General features: G+C 43.3%; 1 protein-coding gene across 7 annotated transcripts in view; it reads right to left on the bottom strand.

The window, feature by feature from the left end:
- ATP6V0A4 (ATPase H+ transporting V0 subunit a4) overlaps positions 1-21,560 on the bottom strand; it is a 95,048-nt gene that overhangs the window by 43,994 nt on the left and 29,494 nt on the right. For all 7 annotated transcript variants that reach the window (XM_053218027.1, XM_015067045.3, XM_053218028.1 and 4 more), the window contains 8 exons: positions 16,208-16,333; positions 15,664-15,758; positions 13,958-14,084; positions 8,893-8,975; positions 7,677-7,770; positions 4,920-5,132; positions 1,282-1,432; positions 296-435 (listed from right to left, as the gene is read on the bottom strand). In XM_053218027.1, the coding sequence (XP_053074002.1) occupies positions 296-435; positions 1,282-1,432; positions 4,920-5,132; positions 7,677-7,770; positions 8,893-8,975; positions 13,958-14,084; positions 15,664-15,758; positions 16,208-16,333 (1,029 nt within the window). The remainder of the gene's footprint in view (positions 1-295; positions 436-1,281; positions 1,433-4,919; positions 5,133-7,676; positions 7,771-8,892; positions 8,976-13,957; positions 14,085-15,663; positions 15,759-16,207; positions 16,334-21,560) is intronic.

Raw genomic sequence — 21,560 nt, 5'->3', positions numbered from 1 at the left:
TTATAATCAAAGAAAAAAATTCATGTTAGGAGGGAAAAAACTTAGAAATAAAGAGAGATCAATGCCTTGTCAAGCAATGTACAAAAAACAAAAATGCTGAAAGAAATTGCACCACACCATCCAAAGCACTGACCTTTGGACAGGAATTTCTAGGCTGAATTTTGGCCCCTTTATCCTTTCTATCCTTTGCTTTTCATAAAACAGGTTGGTTTCTTTAGTGAAAACAACATACACATTCTTCAGATTCTACTTATAACCTCGGAGAACTGAGGCAAGGTATTCGACGGACACCCACCTCGTTGTTGGTCTTCTGGGAGAGCAAGCGTCTCTCATTAAGGACCATCCAAAGGGCTGCCAGGAGCATGATGATCCCATGACCACAGTCTCCAAACATCACAGCGAAGAGGAAGGGGAATGTGATGATGGTATAGGGAGCTATAGAGGGGAGACCCACAACAGCCTGAGTCCTTCCCACGGCCAGTGGCTCCATCAAAGATCTGTCTAACATGATCCGTGACCCACAAGCTGGTTCCCTCGTATCTTTCTGATTCTGTCTTCCCTCCCCATCCCCAACATTTGCTAAGCTCACACACACATTAGCTTATCAATAAGTAAGCATTATAAGTCCCTGTTTACAGATGACCTGAGTTTTGAAGCAGTTTGGTGACTTGCCCAAGATCACAAAATGTATCGGGTCTTAAAACCAGTTTCCCATCTCTGAGTGTTTCGTATACTCCACATGTATCACACACCTCTACTCACAGGATACCCAGCCTATGGGGTCGCTGCATTACAGGTCACAAGATTAGGACTCTGCTTGGAGAAAAAGAGCACTATAGACTACGTGGCTGAAGGGCACCTGGTCTACCCTTTTTATTTTACAAACCAGACTACCAATATCACACAGCTTATGTCACTTAGAATCCAGTCTTCTGACTCCAAGTCCTGGAAGCCAGCTGTGTGTTCCCATCTCACCCACAAAACAGCTACAGCTCTGTGAAAATGTTGAGAGATGACCCCACTGAATCGTTAAGGAAACAAGAACTGAATTTGACTGCCTAATAAGGCGATGGTTCAAGGGAAAACAGGTGAAATCTTGACAAAGAACAAATCTTTCACTAATCACCGTTTAGGCAACCAATGCAGAGCATTAGGAAGCCAAACAAAATTTTAGGAATGATCCAGTTTTAAGCAATTCACCTCCTAGGCTACCCAAGGGGTAAATCTTAACCAGTTTTCATTTTCAAGTTGCCCCATTATACAATGCATCAGACACTTTACCTGGGTTTATTTCCCGGTAACTGCCCACACCATATGCATCTACAATATTCTGGAAGCCAGCTGTGAATTTATTGGTCCTGTTAAATGTGGGAGGAGATGTTTTAGACTGCACTGCAGTCAGGATGGGGACCATGGAGGAGCCACTTAGTTCCTACAAAAGAACAAACAAACAAAAAAAATTGACAAAAACGTAAGGAAGAGTGTGAGCACATGGATGTCCAATTCCTGCCATCCCTTATAGGTGAACTTGGGACAATTTCTTGACCTCTCCGACACCCAAAAATACCTTCCTAATATCTAACTTATCTTACAGGAGAGTCATCAAGAAAGTGGAGTTCTGGCCATTTCCATTCTCCTGCTCCTGCCAATTCACCTGTTATGCCCAGTTCTGGGTCCTCTCCTCTTCCTTTCTCCCTACTCACACCCTCAAGAGTTAACCCACTTTCTCGATTCTGCCCTTTTCTTCCAAATGGTCCTACTCCCTCCCCAGTTTCGATTCTGTTTTAATTTCCTGTCTGGGCTTTCAAACTCTCATGTCTCAGCAACCCCACAATATCCAGGAGCCTAAAATCAAACTCATCAACTTGCCCCAAAGCCAGGTTCTCCCTTGGCCTCCCTGCTCCTTCAGCAGACTCCGTTCTCCCGATCCCTGAACCTTGGGAATCATCAGACGCGTCTCTTCTCCTGGTTCAATCAATCGATCACCAAATCCTGCTGATTGTCCCTTTAAAGTCCTTCTTTTTCTCGCTCCCATAACCACTAGCCTAGCCCTGAGCCTCCCCATTTAGCCTACGCTGCAGATGGTGCAATCCTTCTTTCATAAAATGAAACAAACAAGTACTGCTTCCGTCATGTTACTCCCCTACTCAAAAATCTTCAAAGGCTTCCTATTACCTAGAGAATGGAATCAAAATTCTTCCATTTGGTCATCAAGACTTCCTTCCAATATTGACTATTGCTCCCTTCACACCTTCACCCCCACTACTTCTGCACAGAAACGGGTGACTTTACACCAGCCACCTCTCTTCTTCACTTACCCAGGTATGAACCGTTCCCCAGGCTCACTCCCCAGGAACCTTTCGGTCAGTCCAGAGTCTAACGGTACTTACCACCTGCCCACTCAGTGGGACTTAGCACTGGCTAAATGACTGCCCATCAATCCTCCTAAAATGCCATGAGGTCCGTATCACCTTCCTACCCAGCCCCACTTGACAGGTGAGGGAACAAAGGTCCAGAGAGGTTAAGTAACTTCCCCTAGGTCCCACCGCAAGCGGTGGAGTTCTTTACTCTCTTGTGATATATCTTTTCATGTGTGAGATTATGATCTCCCTAAGGGCAAGAATTATGGTGCTTCATTTTTCTTAACATGTGCCCCAGCAGCTGACATAACCCCTGGCATAGAGTAAGTATATTTTGCTTGTTTGTGATGCTGACAACGAAAGTTAGCCTATTACACTTCTCTCCTCACCTCCCACCCACGTAGAGCCTTCTACTCCTATCTGGGAAAGACTTGTTATTTCAGAGGGCTGAAGACACTGAAGAAACAGTCCGAAGCAGACTTGTAGAAGTTTGGCCCCTCTGTGATTACAGGATGACCCTGTCTCGTTCACATACGTGCGTCAGGACACCTCCCCGGTGGCCCTGCTGTCTTGTCCATATCGCACGGAAATGTTTCTAAAATGCAAACTGGATTGTGCCGCTCTAGCATGGGCATAAAATCAGATCCCTTATACCACTGTTAAGTCCTTCAGGACCTGCCCTGCAGCCTCTCCCTGACCTTCTTCCCATTCTTGAAACTTGCCACACTTTCACTCCAGCCAGGTGGGCCTGCACTCCACGCTCCTCCCCACCTCCCTCCACCTGCTCACTGACGACCCTTCCATGGTTCAGCTCAGGCATCACTTCCTCCAGGGAGCACCCCTGCCCTTCCCAAGCTGGGTGAAATGAATGCTCTTTCTAGGTGCATTGTTGGACTACCATATGGGGACATTTAAATCCAGCCTTCTGGCTTCAGGATCACAGTCAGGTCACTTGTACTTTGTGTGACTCAGTTTCCTCATATGTACAAAGGGGATAAAGATAGCTCCTGCCTCCTAGGCCAATTCCATGTCAAGGCCTTTACTTCCAGATCCTTCAGCTTGAAATTTCTCCCTCCTCTCCTGTCACCTGCTCCTGCTCCAAGCCACCCGCTCAGAGGGGCCTTCTGAGGGCAACAGCCCTATCACAGTATTGTAAGACCTAAAATTCCAGGTGTCACCTTGATGTCTTTGAGTCTCACAGGGCCGCAAAGTCCAAGCCATGAGTTCCTCTGTTTTCATCAGATTTGCCTCCCATGGAGGGGGAAGGGCTCCCCACCCAGCTAGCTCTCCCATAGGCCAGACCATTTGCACACTGCCCAGTCTTCGGCCCAATGGGCTTCACCCTCCTGCCACCCCAGAAAGGTATTCTAACAAGCTACTCACGTCCTCCCCTGGAAACCAGACCCCCTCCTCTTGTGGGAGGCTGCCTCCCATAGCCCAGCTGGCTCATTGTGCCCCCAAGTGCAAGCCCCAAGTACAACCTCCATGCGGCCCTGTGTGGGGAGTGGTGTCCTCTTGCCCTGGGCTATAAGCATATGTGACTAATCAACTGCTGCCAGTTTCATGTGTCCGATGGCCAGTGTTGTGTGTTTGGCCATCTTGTACCATTTAGGGCAGAGTTTCTTTTCTTCACCAACGGGGTGAACAGGTGATCAGAACAAAGCCCATCTCCCCCCACCCCATCCTCCACCATCTGCCGCCCTCCTGCTCACCACCATCACCACCTGAAATCACATTAGTTATGGACATGCCTACTATCTGTCTTCCTTTCTAGAAAGTCTGTCAGACCAGGGCTTCGTTCTGCCTGCATAGCCCTGGATCTGTTCCTGGTGCACAGTGACCATCTGGAGAGGTGAACGACGAAGGCTGTAAGATGAACCAAGGTACAGAGTGCAGAGCATAGCTGTGGGCACAGAGTGAGCACAGGGGTCTGGCTGTTTGTCTTTCTGGCCAGACGGTGACCTTCATGAGGGAACGGACATACCTACGGTCACACCACATGTGGGACCTACAGTCTCATCTAGCAGAGTGACTACCACATCAGTGCTCAACATGCGCTTGCAGTAAATCAGAGAGATGGTGGATATCTGTCAAACATCGAGAAGAAAAGGAATTTTCTGATACATGCCCAGCACTAGATTAAGAACTGAAGATACAGGGGCGCCTGGGTGGCTCAGTCAGTTACACATCCAACTTCGGCTCAGGTCATGATCTCGCAGTTCGTGAGTTCGAGCTCCGCATCGGGCTCTCTGCGGACAGCACAGAGCCTGCTTCAGATCCTCGGCCCCCTCCCTCTCTCTCTCTCTGTCTGCCCCTCCCCCACCTGTGTGCACGTGCTCACTCTCTCTCTCTCTCAGAAATACATAAACATTAAAAATTTAAAAAAAAAAAAAGAAGAACTGAAGACACAAAGATGAAGGAGACTTGCCACTTGTCACCAGCAAGTCACTTACGAACTTCATGTGACTTAGGAGGATGACAACCTTAGCGCCTGACATAGGGGCTGCGGAGGCTGGACGTGACTCCTCCTCCCCCTCCCCTGCTCCATCTGCCACTCACCATGCCTTGCTCTAATGCCCTCTTGATGCGCCCAGTGTCTGCCACCGGGAACCAGATTTCAGCAATGACGCACTGCTGGGTGACGTCAATGTTGCACATGTTCAGGATGTGGTAAATAGCTTTCATCTTCTGCACTTTAATGACCCAGGAGTGCCAGTTGGCAGCTGCTTCTTGGAGGAGGCGCTGACGGTGAGACTCTGTTTGTGTGATGACCTGGGCGAGACAGACACACAGAGAAACAAGGAACACACAGGGAGCCCCGCAATGGGGCAAAATGGAAGCTCGTCAGTCATAAAGGCTTCTTCCGCTCTGGGCTCCCTCCTCTGGCCTGTGGCCCTTCCCCGCCCTCAACCCTCATGAGCAGAGTATCTTCCCTTGTGGAGGTTAATACCCTTGGGCAAAGATCATATCTTCCTTTTCTTCTAAATTCCTTACAGTACTATTGTCATACGTTGAATTGTGTCTCCAAAAAAGATAGGCTGAGTCCTAACCGCTTGTATCTATGAATGTGACCTTATTTGGAAACAAGGTCTTTACAAATGGAATTAAGTTAAGGTCATACTGGAGTGGGGTGGGCCCTAACTAATATGACTGGTGTCCTTATAAGGGATTTGGACATCTAGGCACACAGGGAAGAATGCCCGGTGTGATTCAGGCAGAGACTGGAGTGAGGTATCTACAAACCAAGGAACACCAAAGATTGCAGACAATGACCAGGGGCTAGGGAGATGTCTATGTCTCTTCAGGCTGCTATAATACAATACCATAGAGGGTGGCTTACAAACAACAAAAACTTATCGTTTGCAGTCCTGGAAGCTGGCGGTCTGAGATCAACGCACTCACCATCACGGTCAGGTGAGGATCCTCTTCTGGGCTATCCTCACATGGTAGAAGGGGCAAGCGAGCTCTCCGGGGCTTCCTTCATAAGAGCACTAATCCCATTCACGGGGGCCCCCTCCTCATAACCCAATCACTTCCCAAAAGCCCCACCCCCTAATACCATCGCCTTGGGCATTAGGTTTTCAACCCAGGAGTTTGGAGGTGGGGGCAACACAGAAAAGGACCGCTTCCTAGAGCCTTCAGAGGAAGCACAGCCCTGCTGACACCTAGATCTCAGATTTCCAGCCTCTAGAACCGTGAGAGAATAAATTTCTGTTGTTTTAAACCACCCAGTTTGTGGTAATTTGTTATAGCAGCCCGAGGAAATTAATACATCTATCAAACTGCTTTTCGTACCTAATGTCTTCAATAAACAACAAGTGAATTAATGAAGGAGGGAATGGACAATTTTGCCCACAGAGTTTATTTATTTAATGGGATTCATTTTTGTTCAGGGCTATAAGAGAGTACCCTTCTCAGCAATGTTCTCAGGTGGCTCCCCAGGAGCGTAAGTTTGGCATAACTTCTTTTCCCCATGAGGTTTTCCTAAAATCTAGTAGGGAGCGTTCGGGGAAAGGAGTTCAAGGGTAATTGCTTTAGGGAAGCACAGTCTCTTTGACAAGTGAGAAAGAAGGAGGAGAAGGGATTAAAGAAATTAAGCAAAGATTTTTCTGGGAAGGCAAAGACGTTTGTTATCCTAAGAGTTTTGAAACACACACACATTCCCACACCTAATTCCTGAAGATACTCACGGAGGATCCAGAACTGTGCTAACAACCAACACGGCAGACACATGCGGCCATTAAAATTTTAAACTTAATTAAAATGAATTGAAAATAAAAATTCAGTTCCTGGTCAGTCAGAGAAAGACAAAAATCCTATGCCTTCACTCACAGGACTTTAAGAGACAAAAGAGATGAACATAAGGGAAGGGAAACAAAAATAATATAAAAACAGGGAGGGGGACAAAACAGAAGAGATTCATAAATATGGAGAACAAACTGAGGGTTGCTGGAGGGGTGGGGGGAGGGGGGATGGGCTAAATGGGGAAGGGGCATTAAGGAATCTACTCCTGAAATCATTGTTGCACTGTATGCTAACTAATTTGGATGTAAATTTTAAAAAAAGAAAAAAGAAAATTTTAAAAAAGAAAAAAAATGAATAAATGTTAAAAAATTTAAAAAACAAATTTTAAAAAAGTGAAAAAAACATTCAGTTCCTCAGCTGCCCTAGCCACGTGTCAAGTGCTCAGTGGTTACGTGGAGCTCATGGCCACGGCATTGCAAGTCAGACAACATGTCCACAGAAAGTTCCGGTGGAACGCATTCATCTACAATAAACAACCTGATGTAGGCCCAGCAGCATTCAGAGACTACTTTGAAAGTCTACTGAAGCAAGTGTTCTAATCACAGAAGTGCTGAGTGTCACCCTGGGGGACGACTAACTTTACAAAAGGATCTGAATTTGAGGTATGTGCCCTCGGTGAAACAGGACTCACTCACTGTTTTTACAGAAGTAATTGGTCAGCTCAAAGAAGTGTGTGAGTCCATGGAAAAAGAAAACGTCAGACTGGTTGGTCAACTGAATTGGCTAGTTAGCTGTACCATAGATGTGGCCTCGGTGATAATATCAGACTGGGTTGGCCACCCAAAAGCCGACTGGGGCTGCGGTCAGTTCTCAGCCCAGGAAGAGCAGGACTGACATCCCCAATCACCCCCTGCACCCCCGTGAACACTGCTTTCTGATTACGAAATCTCCTGCAGTGGTAGCTGGGAGAGCACAGCTACCATTCCAGCCAGGCTGGAAGCGAGGGCCCTGGGACACAGGACTTCTCTGGAAGTGGGGGAGGTAGGTTACGCGCCTCAACGCCTCACTCACGGTGATTAAATCTTCCAGCTTCACATTGATGCCGGCCAGCATCTCTCTGCGCTCCGCTGCAGGCTCCGGGCAGGGATATATGATGGCTCGAAACCTGTGTTTCATACATTCCAAAGGTCACAAGGCGGGGGCTTACTGCGGAAAAGCATTCCGCATGTCCTCTTCTGCTAGCCATCACTGGCTTCGGTTGGATGGCCATCCTTTTCTAGAATAACTGTCTCTTTGGCACTCGGAAAGCGAATCCCAGTTCTAAGGGTTCCCAACGCATCGCTCGCACTATTTGAATTAAAGCTATGGTTCTATTATATGAATGAGCTTCGTTCAAACCAAAGAAACTGTGGGCTGTTATGTAAATAAGACTACAGCGTGACTTGTCTCTTCTTGTCCCCAGAATATATTAATGCAATAACGTCCTTCCCTACTGAATAATTTCTGCTGGAATAAAACGATTCTGTAAAATCAGAAACAATTCAGCATGCAGTTTGCCTACTCATTAGTGGCTGATAAAGGGTGTGAGAGGGAATACACTTATTTGATTACAATGTCTACTTTTAGTTACCTTGAGTTTTGCTGATTCAAGTCCTCTCTGCTCCTAGTCCCACAGCTCTTAAAAATTATTTGCATTTTAAAAAATTTAGGGGCGCCCGGGTGGCTCAGTCAGTTGAGCTTCCAACTTCCGGCTCAGGTCATGATCTCACAGTCTGTGAGATCGAGCCCCACGTCGGGCTCTGTGCCGACAGCTCAGCCTGGAGCCTGCTTCAGATTCTGTGTCTCCCTGTCTCTCTGACCCTCCCCTTCATGCTCTGTCTCTGTCTCAAAAATAAATAAACATTAAAAAATTTTTTTTTAATTTGTTTATTTTTTTTTTTTTGAGAGAGATAGAGAGAATGTGAGTGGAGGAGCAGCAGATAGAAAGGGAGACCAGAATCCAAAGCAGGCTTCAGGCTCTGAGCTGTCAGCACAGAGACCAACTCAGGGCTCGAACTCACTACAAGATCATGACCTGAGCTAAAGTCAGATGCTTAACTGACTGAGCTACCCAGGTGCCCCATAAAAATCAGTCTCATGTTTAACATTATCTGGTCAAACGTCAGAAAGTTGTTCTAAAATCCTAAGGGATCTCAAAGAAGGCCCAGTCAAGAGTACTCTGTCTCCCATCCCTCTTCACCTAATCATGACCCAATCCCTGATGAAAGAGCCATGAACAGTCTCTTACCCATCACAGATCTTCTTGATTTTCTGTCTGAGTTGCTCTCCTTGATAAAATATGATGAAAATATTCTTCTTAATTTCTTCTTTCTGGAAAATCAAAAATTATATTTATATATATATAATGTTTTCTTTGTGGTTATAATGTAACAGAAATGTAAAATCTTGTTTTCATATTTTAAAAAAATTATAAATTTGGGGCACCTGGGCGGTTCAGTTGGCTAAGCATCCAAATGAAAGAAAGAAAGAAAGAAAGAAAGAAAGAAAGAAAGAAAGAAAGAAAGAAAGAAAGAAAACTTCACCCTCTCCCAGTTAATCTAATTCGTTATTCCTTATGATTGAGGGCAAGGCCCCTGAAACAGGTCAAGGCAGCCTTAAAACAACAACCAACAACTGGCTACACTAGCTGGACTACAGCTGGGTCTGTTTTCAGCTCTAACCCTACACTTAAGAGACGGGTTGATAAACAAGAAACCATGCAGAAGACAGGAATCAGGATATTATAAAGCTTAAAATGAAAATAGCTGACCTAGCTCGCTAAAGTTAACTCACACACAACTTTTAATGTTTATTTATTTTTGAGAGAGAGACAGAGACAGGGCATGAGTGGGGGAAGGGAGACACAGAATCTGAAACAGGCTCCAGGCTCCAAGCGGTCAGCACAGAACCCACCACGGGGCTCAAACTCGGGAACGGCGAGATCATGACCTAGGCCAAAGTCGAATGCTTAACCAACTGAGCCACCTAGGTGCCCCAACTCATATACAACTTCTATATTTCAGGGGTGAGTGGGTGTTCGATGTTTAACAAAGATAAAGCCATGCCTAATTTTTGACTCACTGTATGCCCATAAGAACACTGATTAAAATGCAAATCGAAAGTTCAAGTTTGACAGTTCACAACAAAGAGAAAATATATATTTCACAAATATATATGAAAATGTTCAAGCAAAGAAATGAGCTATTTTGCTCTTATTTAGTTCGGGGTGGATGGGGGTAAAAGTAAAGTTATGAAATCCATTGTTGGAAAAGTTATAACCACACACCATTCAGAGCACTGGAATCAGGTATGGCCCCACTGAAAAGTCATTTGTCAGGACCCATCAAGTGTCATGAAAATGCCCATACCCTTTAAACCAGCAATCCTATTTCCTTGAATTTATATCATGGAAATAATTCAAAAGAAAATAATCCACATGCACGAAGATGTTCATCATAGTGTCTATATTCTGGAGAAACACAGGAAATAAAGTCCATAAATAGATAGTTAATGTCACATCACCTCACTGGAAATCCTAGGCATCAATTAAAAAGAAGATAAATTGAATCGTCTCTTTGGCAGCAGGTGAGGGGTATTTAAGATTTGGGGAGCTGCTTGGTTTACATTATTTCCAAAGGTTCCTTTGTCCAAGAAACACTGGTCCTTTTCTGAATCCTTCAATTCCACTTGTCCCTCAATCCATCAGAACCAGGAATCTGCTCTGATCTCATCTGATCTGCTCAGTGACCTTCAATGTTAACAGGCTAAGGTCATCCTTTTCCAGATGCTGACTTTATAAATACTGTCTCTACCACCATGACTATTACATGCCAAAACATGTAATAGTCATGTTTTGATAGTCAGTTGTCAAAGTGATGATTTAAAGTCAATTTTTGAAATAATATCTATAAGGGACACATAGTGATATAGAGGAATTTTGTATTAGCTCAGATCAAGAGAAGGCCAAAAAAATGTTTCCATGTTTATTACTACAACCTGCCTATGGCTTATGAACAAGAGAAAAATAGCACTAGAGAAAAGTAAGCTTTCTTCCTATTTTAAATTTCATTTAACTATGAAATTGTTTTCCATGAAATAAAACCTAAGTTAATTTTTTTTCCCCTCTATCCTGGAAAAGATGATGACACTCAGAAATAAGCCCAACTTGGAATTAAAAAGTAAGGTGACTTAGGGGCGCCTGGGTGGCTCAGTTGGTTAAGTACCGGACTTCAACTCAGGTCATGCTCTCACAGTCTATGAGTTCCAGCTCCATGTCTGGCTCTACACTGACAGCTCAGAGCCTGGAGCCTGGTTCAAGTTCCGTGTCTCCCTCTCTCTGTCCCTCTCTTAACCATGCTCTGTCTCTCTCTCTCTCTCTCAAAAATAAACATTAAAACAATTTTTTTTTAAGTAAGGGAATTTAAATACTAACTGGAAGGGCAGAGGAAGTAAACCCTACAGAATTAATAGCAGGAAGTGCGTGGCACTCAGCAAAGAGCCCTCTCAACATCCTTGTTTGAAGCATCCTGTCCACTGACTACCAATATCAGTATGCTTGTTAAAAATGCAGAATCTGGGGGCACCTGGGTGGCTCAGTCAGTTAAGCATCTGACCTCTTGATCTTGGCTCAGGTCATGATCTCACAATTCATGGCTCCTCAGTGACAGTGCGGAGCCTGCTTCGGATTCTCTCCCTCCTTCTCTCTCTCTGCCCCTCCTCTGCTTGCACCTCGCCCTCAAAATAAATAAATAAACTTTAAAAATAAAATAAAATAAACCCTCTAAAAAAAAAAAAAAACAGGGCAGAATCTGAGGCCCCACCCCCACCCCACTGTATCAGAATCTGCATTTAACTAGGTACCAGGGTCACTCATGTGCCTGTGCACACTGAAGCTTGGATTGCATTGACTGAACTCAGTTCTTAGCTAAACTTCCAGGAACTGGTAGAGCTGTGTCTTGGAGGTGTTACCAACAATCAGACCTTGAACTGAACTTTTGTAGGTTTTTTTTTTTAGAAAAGGGGGCAGATACTGGCACAAAAACAGACACTCAGACCAATGGAAAAGAATAGAGAACCCAGAAATGGACCCACAAACGTATGGCCAACCAATCTTTGACAAAGCAGGAAAGAATATCCAATGGGATAAAGACAATCTCTTCAGCAAGTGGTGCTGGGAAAACTGGACAGCAACATGCAGAAGAATGAACCTGGACCACTTTCTTACACCAGACACAAAAATAAACTCAAAATGGATGAAAGACCTCAATGTAAGACAGGAAGCCATCAAAATCCTAGAGGAGGAAGCAGGCAACAACCTCTTTGACCTTGGCTGCAGCAACTTCTTACTCAACAGGCCTCCAGAGGCAAGGAAAACAAAAGCAGAAATGAACTATTGGGGCCTCATCAGAATAAAAAGCTTCTGCACAGTGAAGGAAACAATCAGCAAAACTAAAAGGCAACCAACAGACTAGGAGAAGATATTTGCAAACAACATATCAGATGAAGGGTTAGTATCCAAAATCTATAAAGAATTTATCAAACTCAACACCTAAAAAACAAATAATCCAGTGAAGAAATGGACAAAAGACATGAATAGACACTTCTCCAAAGATGACATCCAGATGGCCAACCAACACATGAAAAAATGCTCAACATCACTCATCATCAGGGAGATACAAATCAAAGCCACAATGAGATATCACCTCACACCTGTCAGAATGGCTAACATTAACAACTCAGGCAACGACAGATGTTGGCGAGGACGCGGAGAAAGAGGATCTCTTTTGCATTGTTGGTGGGAATGCAAGCTGGTGCAGCCACTCTGGAAAACAGAATGGAGGTTCCTCAAAAAATTTAAAATAGAACTACCCTATGACCCAGTAATTGCACTGCTAGGTATTTATCCAAGGGATACAGGTGTGCTGTTTTGAAGGGACACATGCACCCCCATGTTTATAGAAGCACTATCAACAATAGCCAAAGTATGGAAAGAGCCCAAATGTCCATCAACAGATGGATGGATAAAGAAGATGTGGTGTATACATATACAATGGAGTATTACTTGGCAATCAAAAAGAATGAAATCTTGCCATTTGCAACCACAAGGATGGAACTGGAGGGTATTATGCTAAGTGAAAGTAGTCAGTCAGAGAAAGACAAATATCATATGACTTCACTCATATGAGGGCTTCATGGGACAAAACAGATGAACATAAGGGAAGAGAAGCAAAAATAATATAAAAACAGGGAGGGGAACAAAACACAAGAGACTCTTAAACTTAGAGAACAAACAGAGGGTTGCTGGAGGGGTTGTGGGAGGGAGGATGCACTAAATGGGTTAAGGGGCATTAAGGAATCTACTCCTGAAATCATTGTTGCACTATATGCTAACTAACTTGGATGTAAACTAAAAAATAAATATAAAAAAGAAAGATATGTTAAAAAAAATAAATATACATTAAAAATTTTTAAAAATAGAGGTGCCTCAGCTGGTTAAGCATCTGACTTTAGCTCAGGTCATGATCTCACAGTTTGTGAGTTCAAGCCCCGTGTCAGGCTCTGTGCTGACAGCTCGGAGCCTGGAGCCTGCTTGGGATTCTGTGTCTCTCTCTCTCTCTCTCTCTCTGCCCCTCCCCTGCTCGTGCTCTGTCTCTGTCTCTCAAAAATGAATAAATGTAAAAAATAATCAATTAATTAAAAAAAGTTTTTAATAAAATATACCATGAATATATATACAATAGAATATTACTCGGTGATCAAAAGAATGGAATCTTGCCATTCGCAACAATGTGAATGGAAGTAAATGTATTATGCTAAGCAAAATAAGTCAGAGAAAGACAAATATATGATTTCACTCATATGTGGAATTTAAGAAACAAAACAGATGAACATAGGGAAAAGGAAGGGAAAGTAATATAAAAACAGAGAGGGGAGCAAACCAGAAGAGACTGTGAAATACAGAGAACAAACTGAGGGTAGCCGGAGGGGACTTGGGCAGGGGATGGGCTAAATGGGTGATGGACACTAAGGAGGGCACTTGTTGGGATGAGCACTGGGTGTTAACATGTAAGTGATCAATCGTTAAATTCTACTCCTGAAACCATTACTACACTATATGTTAACTAACTTGGATTTAAATTTTTAAAAATAAAAGAAACGAGGAAAAAAGGGGGGGGGGCACAGAAAAGAAAGGAAGCAGATATTAGCTTCAAAGAACTACAGACTCACTGTTTCAGAGAAGCCCCACCCCCACCGCGCAGGCCCAAGGCCCCAGGAAGCCGAGGAGAGAGTTCTCTGTAGCCCGGGACACCCACCGTGACGGGATCCTCCAGAGTCACATCCATCTCACTGAACTTCAGGTAGATGTTCCCTCGGCAGACTCTCCACAGCAGCCTCTCAAAGGAAGCCATCCTCTCCCTGTTGATCACACCGGCCGTGAACCTGAGCAGACAGAGGCACTGCTGAAGCACGGAGAGCAGGAGGTAGGGAGACGGCCCCGTAGGACGTGAGGTTATGCCACCAGGAGACAGAGGCCCACTTCGCCCTGAGCAGGAGGCAACGACTCAGCCCTTGGTGGCAGGCGTAGGGAGGCCACCCTGCATCAGAGCCCCAACCCCACCAAGTCGTGTTTCCTCTCATGTGTTGAGGTTTCCCTACTCACCCCGATACTACGTATTCACTTATTTGCGATTAGAAATACAGTAGACCATTTGTTATGGCATCAGAACTAAAGAAAGGAACTATCCCAACTGCTCCACAATGGGCTCTGGGTATTTTTACAAATAATGTACTAAGAATGAAATATACAGGGCGCCTGCGTGGCTCAGTGAGTTAAGCCTCTGACTCTTGATTTCTGCTCAGGTCCTGCCCCTCCGGTGGTGAGACAGAGCCCCAGATCAAGCTCCGTGCTGAATGTGGTGCTTGCTTAGGATGCGCTCGCTCATGCGCTCTTTCTCTCTCTCTCTCCCCCTCTCCCTCTCTCTCTCTGCCCCCCTCCCCTACTCGTTCTCTCTCTCCTCTCTCTCTCTAAATAAATAAACTTTAATTTAAAAAATAGAAGTGTTGGGGCGCCTGGGTGGCTCAGTCGGTTAAGCGTCCGACTTCAGCTCAGGTCACGATCTCGCGGTCTGTGAGTTCGAGCCCCGCGTCGGGCTCTGGGCTCATGGCTCGGAGCCTGGAGCCTGCTTCCGGTTCTGTGTCTCCCTTTCTCTCTGACCCTCCCCCGTTCATGCTCTGTCTCTCTGTCTCAAAAATAAATAAACATTAAAAAAAAAAAATTAAAAAAAATTTTTAAAAAATAAAATAAAATAAAAAATAGAAGTGTAACATACATACTAATTTCCATTCATCTCTACTTTTAAAACCATCCAGGTGTCTAGATAATTTCTGACAGAAACTTTATACTCATTTCAAAATGGTTACTTTCGGCGATCTATTAGTTTAAACCTACGCTGATCCCATATTACCTTCTGATCAAATATTTTCTATACGGATTCATCAATTTGACTTGGACACTGAATGAAATCCCTCCATTTTGAATCACCACACATTTTGGTGGGTATCATCATATCACATTACTGCCCCTTATGGATGAGCTGCTCACATAATTACCTCATTTCTAATTGCACTTCAAATGGCAAACTCCAAATCTATTTTATTATCAAAGCAGTATTCCGAAGATAAGGAAGCGAAACCCATCTAAACAATTCTTGCCATAGTCTTGCCCTTGCGTGTGGGGACAACACAAACATTGTACTCTTCAGGCTCCAGCATGTTAGTTTCACCACTAACACGAAGTTATCACTCCACCAATCTGAAAAGGTTACTCTGGGGTTTATTACTGTGTGGAGGCCTTATATTTATTGAAATAGTCATCATTCCAGGGGCTAGTTCATTCATTCATTCATTCATTCATTCACTCACTCACTCAAACACTTGGGGAAATCCAACACCAACCAGGCACTGAGCTGTGGACCAGAAACCCATCTACATGTAACTTTCAGAGCAGAGAGACACTAACCCCAGCTTTCCAGTCACATATGCAGGCGTGGCTCTCAATTCCAGGAGGCCAGAGGTATCCTCCGTAAAGAAATCATCAGCTAGGCTGGTTTCGGTCTGAAAGTCAAAGAACCATTTATTTTCTTTTACATGCATTTGGACTACCTTAAAATCTCCCTGCGTCTCAAGGGTTTGTCCATGTTTCATGAAACTTTAATTTTCCACAAAGAGTTAGTAGAATTCAAAAAGTAGAGTGCTCCTTGCCAGATCAAAACCTTCCCCAGTCTTTTACTACCTAAAGCCCAAACCTGTCCAATCTCATGCTTTGTTCTGACTTTGTCTTGGTGTTTAGGGCGCGTACTTTTTAATGAGCGCCATAACATTTCTGCCTTTAGTTCACAATGGCAACATGTTTCACCCAGAATACCCTCCCCCTCACTAATGACCTAGCCATGGGACAGAAACACAGTGATTTATGCATATTCCAAAACCAGTCAGTTTTCAAAATGGAAACTTGAGGCCCTGGGGGGAAAGGTCCCTTTAATAAATAATCCCCAGATAACAACCTCGAAGAAGTCCTGGGTTTTCTTCAGGAGATGTTTGAGTTCGGTCAGTTCTAGGAAGCTTTTCTTTAAAGCCTGCTGGTTCTGGTTGGCTTCCTGTAATTCTCCTTCCAGTTTTTCTAGAAGAGTCTATGCAGAATGGAAAAAGAAGGTAAAGCAGGCAGAAAGTCCTATGACATTTGCCCTACCTTTACCACTACAAATAACTAAATATCAAAAAGAATTCAGTGCATCATAAGGTAGCCTGGAGTTGAGTGGCCCATTCAGTGCAACACAGTATGACCACAGAGCTACAAGCTAGATCCGTTTTCACCAAATGGGGAGGATTAGAAAACACTTTGGGGGGATGGAAATTAGCTTCCTGAGGAAGGCAAGGCATTTCAGCAAAGTACGTGTCTCTCCCCCATTTCAAACACTTAAAAGGGAAGCTAAAGTGAATTTACATGTTGAGAATTCCTTCCACCTCAAATACACTGTACTGATAAAATACAAAAAGAGAAATCACTAGTTCTGGGTTGGAGTCTGGAGAACCAGGTACGAGCAAGAGAAAAAGGCTACATAGAGAAACGGCAAGATAGGCAAGAAGACAAAATCAAAAAATAAGAAACAATCTTTCTTCCAAAATGAGCATACAAAATGAGTAAGTCTCAAGAAGAAATCTTACGATAAGAAAAATCACCAACAAAATCAACAGTCAGAACACAAACTCACACTGAGTGCAATTATTTTTATGGAATAGTCTGAAAAAGAGTTTAAGGTTTTTTTTTTTAGAATGTTCAAAGAGCACCACGTACACACACACACACACACACACACACACACACACACCCCTACACACACACACACACACACACACCACTAAATTATTAAATAAACATGTCCTAAAATGAAAAAACAGGTAAATATAAAAGGGGAACCATTGGACATGTGGGGCGCCTGGGTGGTTGAGTCAGTTAAATATCCAACTCTTGAGTTCGGTTCAGGTCATGATTTCACAGTTCATGGGTTCAAGCCCTGAGTCGGGCTCCTGTTCTGACAGGTCCGCACTGTCAGTGGGGGAGAGATTCTCTCTCTCCCACTCTCTCTGCCCCTCCCCAGCTTGTGCTCACTCTCTCTCTCTCTCAAAATAAATAAACTTTAAAAACAAGAAATCTTGGAAATGTAAAATATAGGTATTGAAGTTCAAAATGTAATAGGTGAGGATCTCTCTGTTGGGCACAATTTGTGAATGCACTACTGAGATTTGGCAAATAATTAAAAAATTTGAAAGCTCAGGGTGCCTGGTTGACTCAGCTGGTTAAGGGGCCAACTTGATTTTAGCCCAGGTCATGATCCCAGAGTGGTAGGATCAAGCTCCACATCAGGCTCTGCACTGACCATGGAGCCTGCTTAAGATTCTCTGTCTCTCTCTCTCTCTCTCTCTCTCTCTCCCCCTCTGCCCCTCTCCCTGACTCTCTAAAAAAAAAAAAAAAAAAAAAATACACACAGACACACACACACAGACACACACACATATGAAAGCTCATTTCTCACTTATTCAAATGTCCAACAACAATAGAATGGATGAAGTGTGGTACATTCAATACAAGAAACACTACCCAGCAGTGAAAATGAATTAATTTCAGAAACATGAAACAATATGGTGTCTTAAAAATAAAACGATGTAAGAAAACAGAAAGTTGCAAAAGAATAAACATGATTTCATTTACATAAAACTAAAATGTGCAAAGCTAAATCATATGCTATTTAGAAGACTAAATATGCGATAAAACTCTACAGAAACAAAGAAAAGAAAAATACAAAATTCAGGACAGTGATTGTCTTCAAGGGGGGAGGAGTGCAGAGGGGAGTGGGGAGGAGAGGGGAAGGGAGAGGGGGGAGGGGAGGGCACACAGAGGGCTTTACCACCATCACTGTGGTCACCTTTATCTCATTCGGAGTGATGGCACTCAGTGTTTACTGTATCATTATTCTTTATACCTTACACACAGTTTCTAAAAATTCTACTGTATCAATTCAACATTTAACAAAAACAATGGTCAGTGAATCAGCAACCATAATAGATGAAAGTGGATTAAGGTCACCTGTTAAAAGATGGAGACGATCAGGCTAGATATTTTTTTAATCTACCTAAGAGACACTTTTACCAAAGAGATTAGAAAATAAACAATAAAACAAAAATATTTCTGCAAATGTTAGTTCTCCTCCCTCCCAAAAAAAGCATATTAATATCAGAAAAAAATTGAATTTTTAGTATTTTTTATGATGGAAAATTTCATACACATTGCAGAGAGAACTCCACCATGGGCCCCACATGCACATCACCCAGTGATAATCACTACCCTAAATTTTGAACACTAACTATAGTGGCAGAAAGTTGGGGGAGAAAACGAAGTTTTTTCTTAACTGCTTCTTAACCATTTGCTCTATATGCTCAATGATTCTATTAAAAATAGTGCTGGGGCCTGCTAGGAATTTACCCAAGGGATACAGGAGTATTGATGCATAGGGGCACTTGTACCCCAATGTTTATAGCAGCACTCTCAACCATAGCCAAATTATGGAAAGAGCCTAAATGTCCATCAACGGATGAATGGATAAAGAAATTGTGGTTTATATACACAATGGAATACTACGTGGCAATGAGAAAGAATGAAATACAGCCCTTTGTAGCGACGTGGATGGAACTGGAGAGTGTGATGCTAAGTGAAATAAGCCATACAGAGAAAGACAGATACCATATGTTTTCACTCTTATGTGGATCCTAAGAAACTTAACAGAAACCCATGGGGGAGGGGAAGGAAAAAAAAATGAGGTTAGAGTGGGAGAGAGCCAAAGCATAAGAGACTCTTAAAAACTGAGAACAAACTGAGGGTTGATGGGGGGGAGGGAGGGAAGGGTAGGTGATGGGCACTGAGGAGGGCACCTTTTGGGATGAGCACTGGGTGTTGTATGGAAACAAATTTGACAATAAATTTCATATATTAAAAAAAAAAAAATAGTGCTGGGGCACCTGGGTGGCTCAGTCACTTGGGCATCCAACTTCGGCTCGGAGCATGATCTCACGGTTCATGAGTTCAAGCCCCGTATCAGGCTCTGTGCTCACAGCTCGGAGCCTGGAGCCTGCTTCAGATTCTGTGTCTTCCTCTCTAACTCTCCCCACTCACACTCTGTCTCTCTCTCTCTCTCTCTCTCTCTCTCTCTCTCAATAAGTAATAAACATTAAAAAAAAAAACCTTTTTTTAAAATAATTCTGCCTTTAAAAATATTTTGGACAACAGCCCATTATTTAAAACATAGTTTACAAAGTGATAGTTAAATGCAAAAAGTAGAAAATTATAATGTAGACAATGGACATGGGGTTACATAAAAATATAGCTGATAAGGATAAAACCTAAAAACTGAGAAGTTATGGCAGTTTCTGCTGAGATGGTGGATTTGTGGGTAGATTTTTTTTCTGAATTAGTATTTCCTCCAGGATTGTTATGAAAGCCTCTTTAGAAAATTTGCAAGTCAAGGGCCCAAAGCCACTTGTGTACTCTTGCACAATCTTGAAGGATTCCCCTTCATAGGAATGCTGGAGGAACACTCAACTGCCAGACCGTTGAATCAGTCTGTTCCCTTGGTCAATGGTTAGACAAATATTGCTACGTATAAGCTCATGCCATTCTAATTTCATCTTTACAACAAATAATACCCAGGAGGAAAATACTGAGGAAGGGCTGTTGGTACACATTGGACTGTAATCTAACTGGTTACCAGTATAAATGTATGAAAGTGTAGAGTTTCAAAACCAACCAGTGGGCCAATGCCTACCTCCTTTGGAGGCAATGATTTTTGTTTTTTTTAAGTACTATCTGAAATGTATAACCAACTCAATATCTTCCAAAATATCCAGGTTTTAGTATGGCCAGATCCAAAATATTTTCCAGGGGAGTTGCCAGTCTCATATCTCTGTTAGAGTATCTTTATTTATACTACTAAAGGCTTCAAAAATTTCAAGAATTTTACATTATCTTTAAAGAAAACAAACAAACCCAGCCAGAGATAAGGCTCAGCTCAGTGAAGCTCCCCTACCTTCCTGCCTCCTTTAATGGGCCCTTCCTTTTCTTAGCATAAAATATCCAATTTTTTTAATCAAGATCTACAGGGCCTTCCAGGATCTGGCTCTGCCTACCTTTTGACGTTCTTTCTCACTGCCTCACCCCTCCCTCCTTTCACCACCATCTGCTCTAGAAGCTCCTAATGGACGTGGCCATGTTTTGTTTCTCTCTAAGCTACCTTGTGCATGGTGGGCACTCAAAGTTTTATAAAAGGAAGGAGAGAAGGAAAGAAAGGGGTAGTCCCCTCAGTTATAATGTCCTTGGCTAAAGAAAACAGCTGGCTGAGGCACAGCTGATCCCAGAAGCCAGTCGAGGAGAGGCCTCAGTCTAGAGTAGATACAAAGCATGAGTCATTTCCCACCAGAAAGATGATTAGTTACCAACACATTGGATCCGGCAATTTCACTTCTGGGTATTTATCCGAAGGAAACAAAATCACTGTCTCGAAAAGATGCCTGCAGTCCCGTGTTCATTGCAGCATCATTTACAAGAGTGAAGACAACCTAACTGCTCATCAACAGATGAACGTATAAAGATGGGGCATATGTGCACAGGGAAATATTACTCAGCCATAATAAGAAGGAAATCCTGCCATAACAATGGCATGGATGGACCTTGAGGGTACACTAAGTAAGATAAATCAGGCAGAGAAAGACAAATACTTTATGATCTCACTTAAATAGGGGATCTTAAAAAAAAGAAAGAAACAAAAGAAAAGAAAAGAAAAAAAACAAAAAGTTGAACTCATAGATACAGAGAACAGACTGGTGGTTATGGGGGCTTCGGGGTGTGAAATGGGTGAAGGTGGTCTTCCAGCTATAAGATAAATAAATCCTTAGGCTATAATGTATAGTACAGTGACAATAGTTAAGAAACGAAGGAAGACAAGACAAGAAAAAGAAGATCCCATCGTGCCAGCAAAAGTCTTGTTCAGTAGCATCATATAGACAAGATTTCACTGCTTCTAAGAACTTTGTGTCCTGGGTGGCTCAGTCAGTTAAGCGTCCGACTTTGGCTCAGGTCATGATCTTGCAGTCGGTGAGTTCAAGCCCCACATCAGGTTCACTGCTTTCAGAGCTGGGCCCACTTCCGATCCTCTGTCCCCCTCTTTCTCCTCCTCCCCTGCTTGCGCTCTCTCAAAAATAAATAAAACATTACATTTGCAACTACCTGGATGGAACTAGAGGGTATTATGCTAAGTGAAATTAGTCAGTCAGAGAAAGACAAATATCATATGACTTCACTCATATGAC

Source organism: Acinonyx jubatus, chromosome A2 (genome assembly GCF_027475565.1).
Source record: "Acinonyx jubatus isolate Ajub_Pintada_27869175 chromosome A2, VMU_Ajub_asm_v1.0, whole genome shotgun sequence".
NCBI classification, from domain to species: domain Eukaryota; kingdom Metazoa; phylum Chordata; class Mammalia; order Carnivora; family Felidae; genus Acinonyx; species Acinonyx jubatus.
This window is presented reverse-complemented; position numbering and strand designations above follow the sequence as displayed.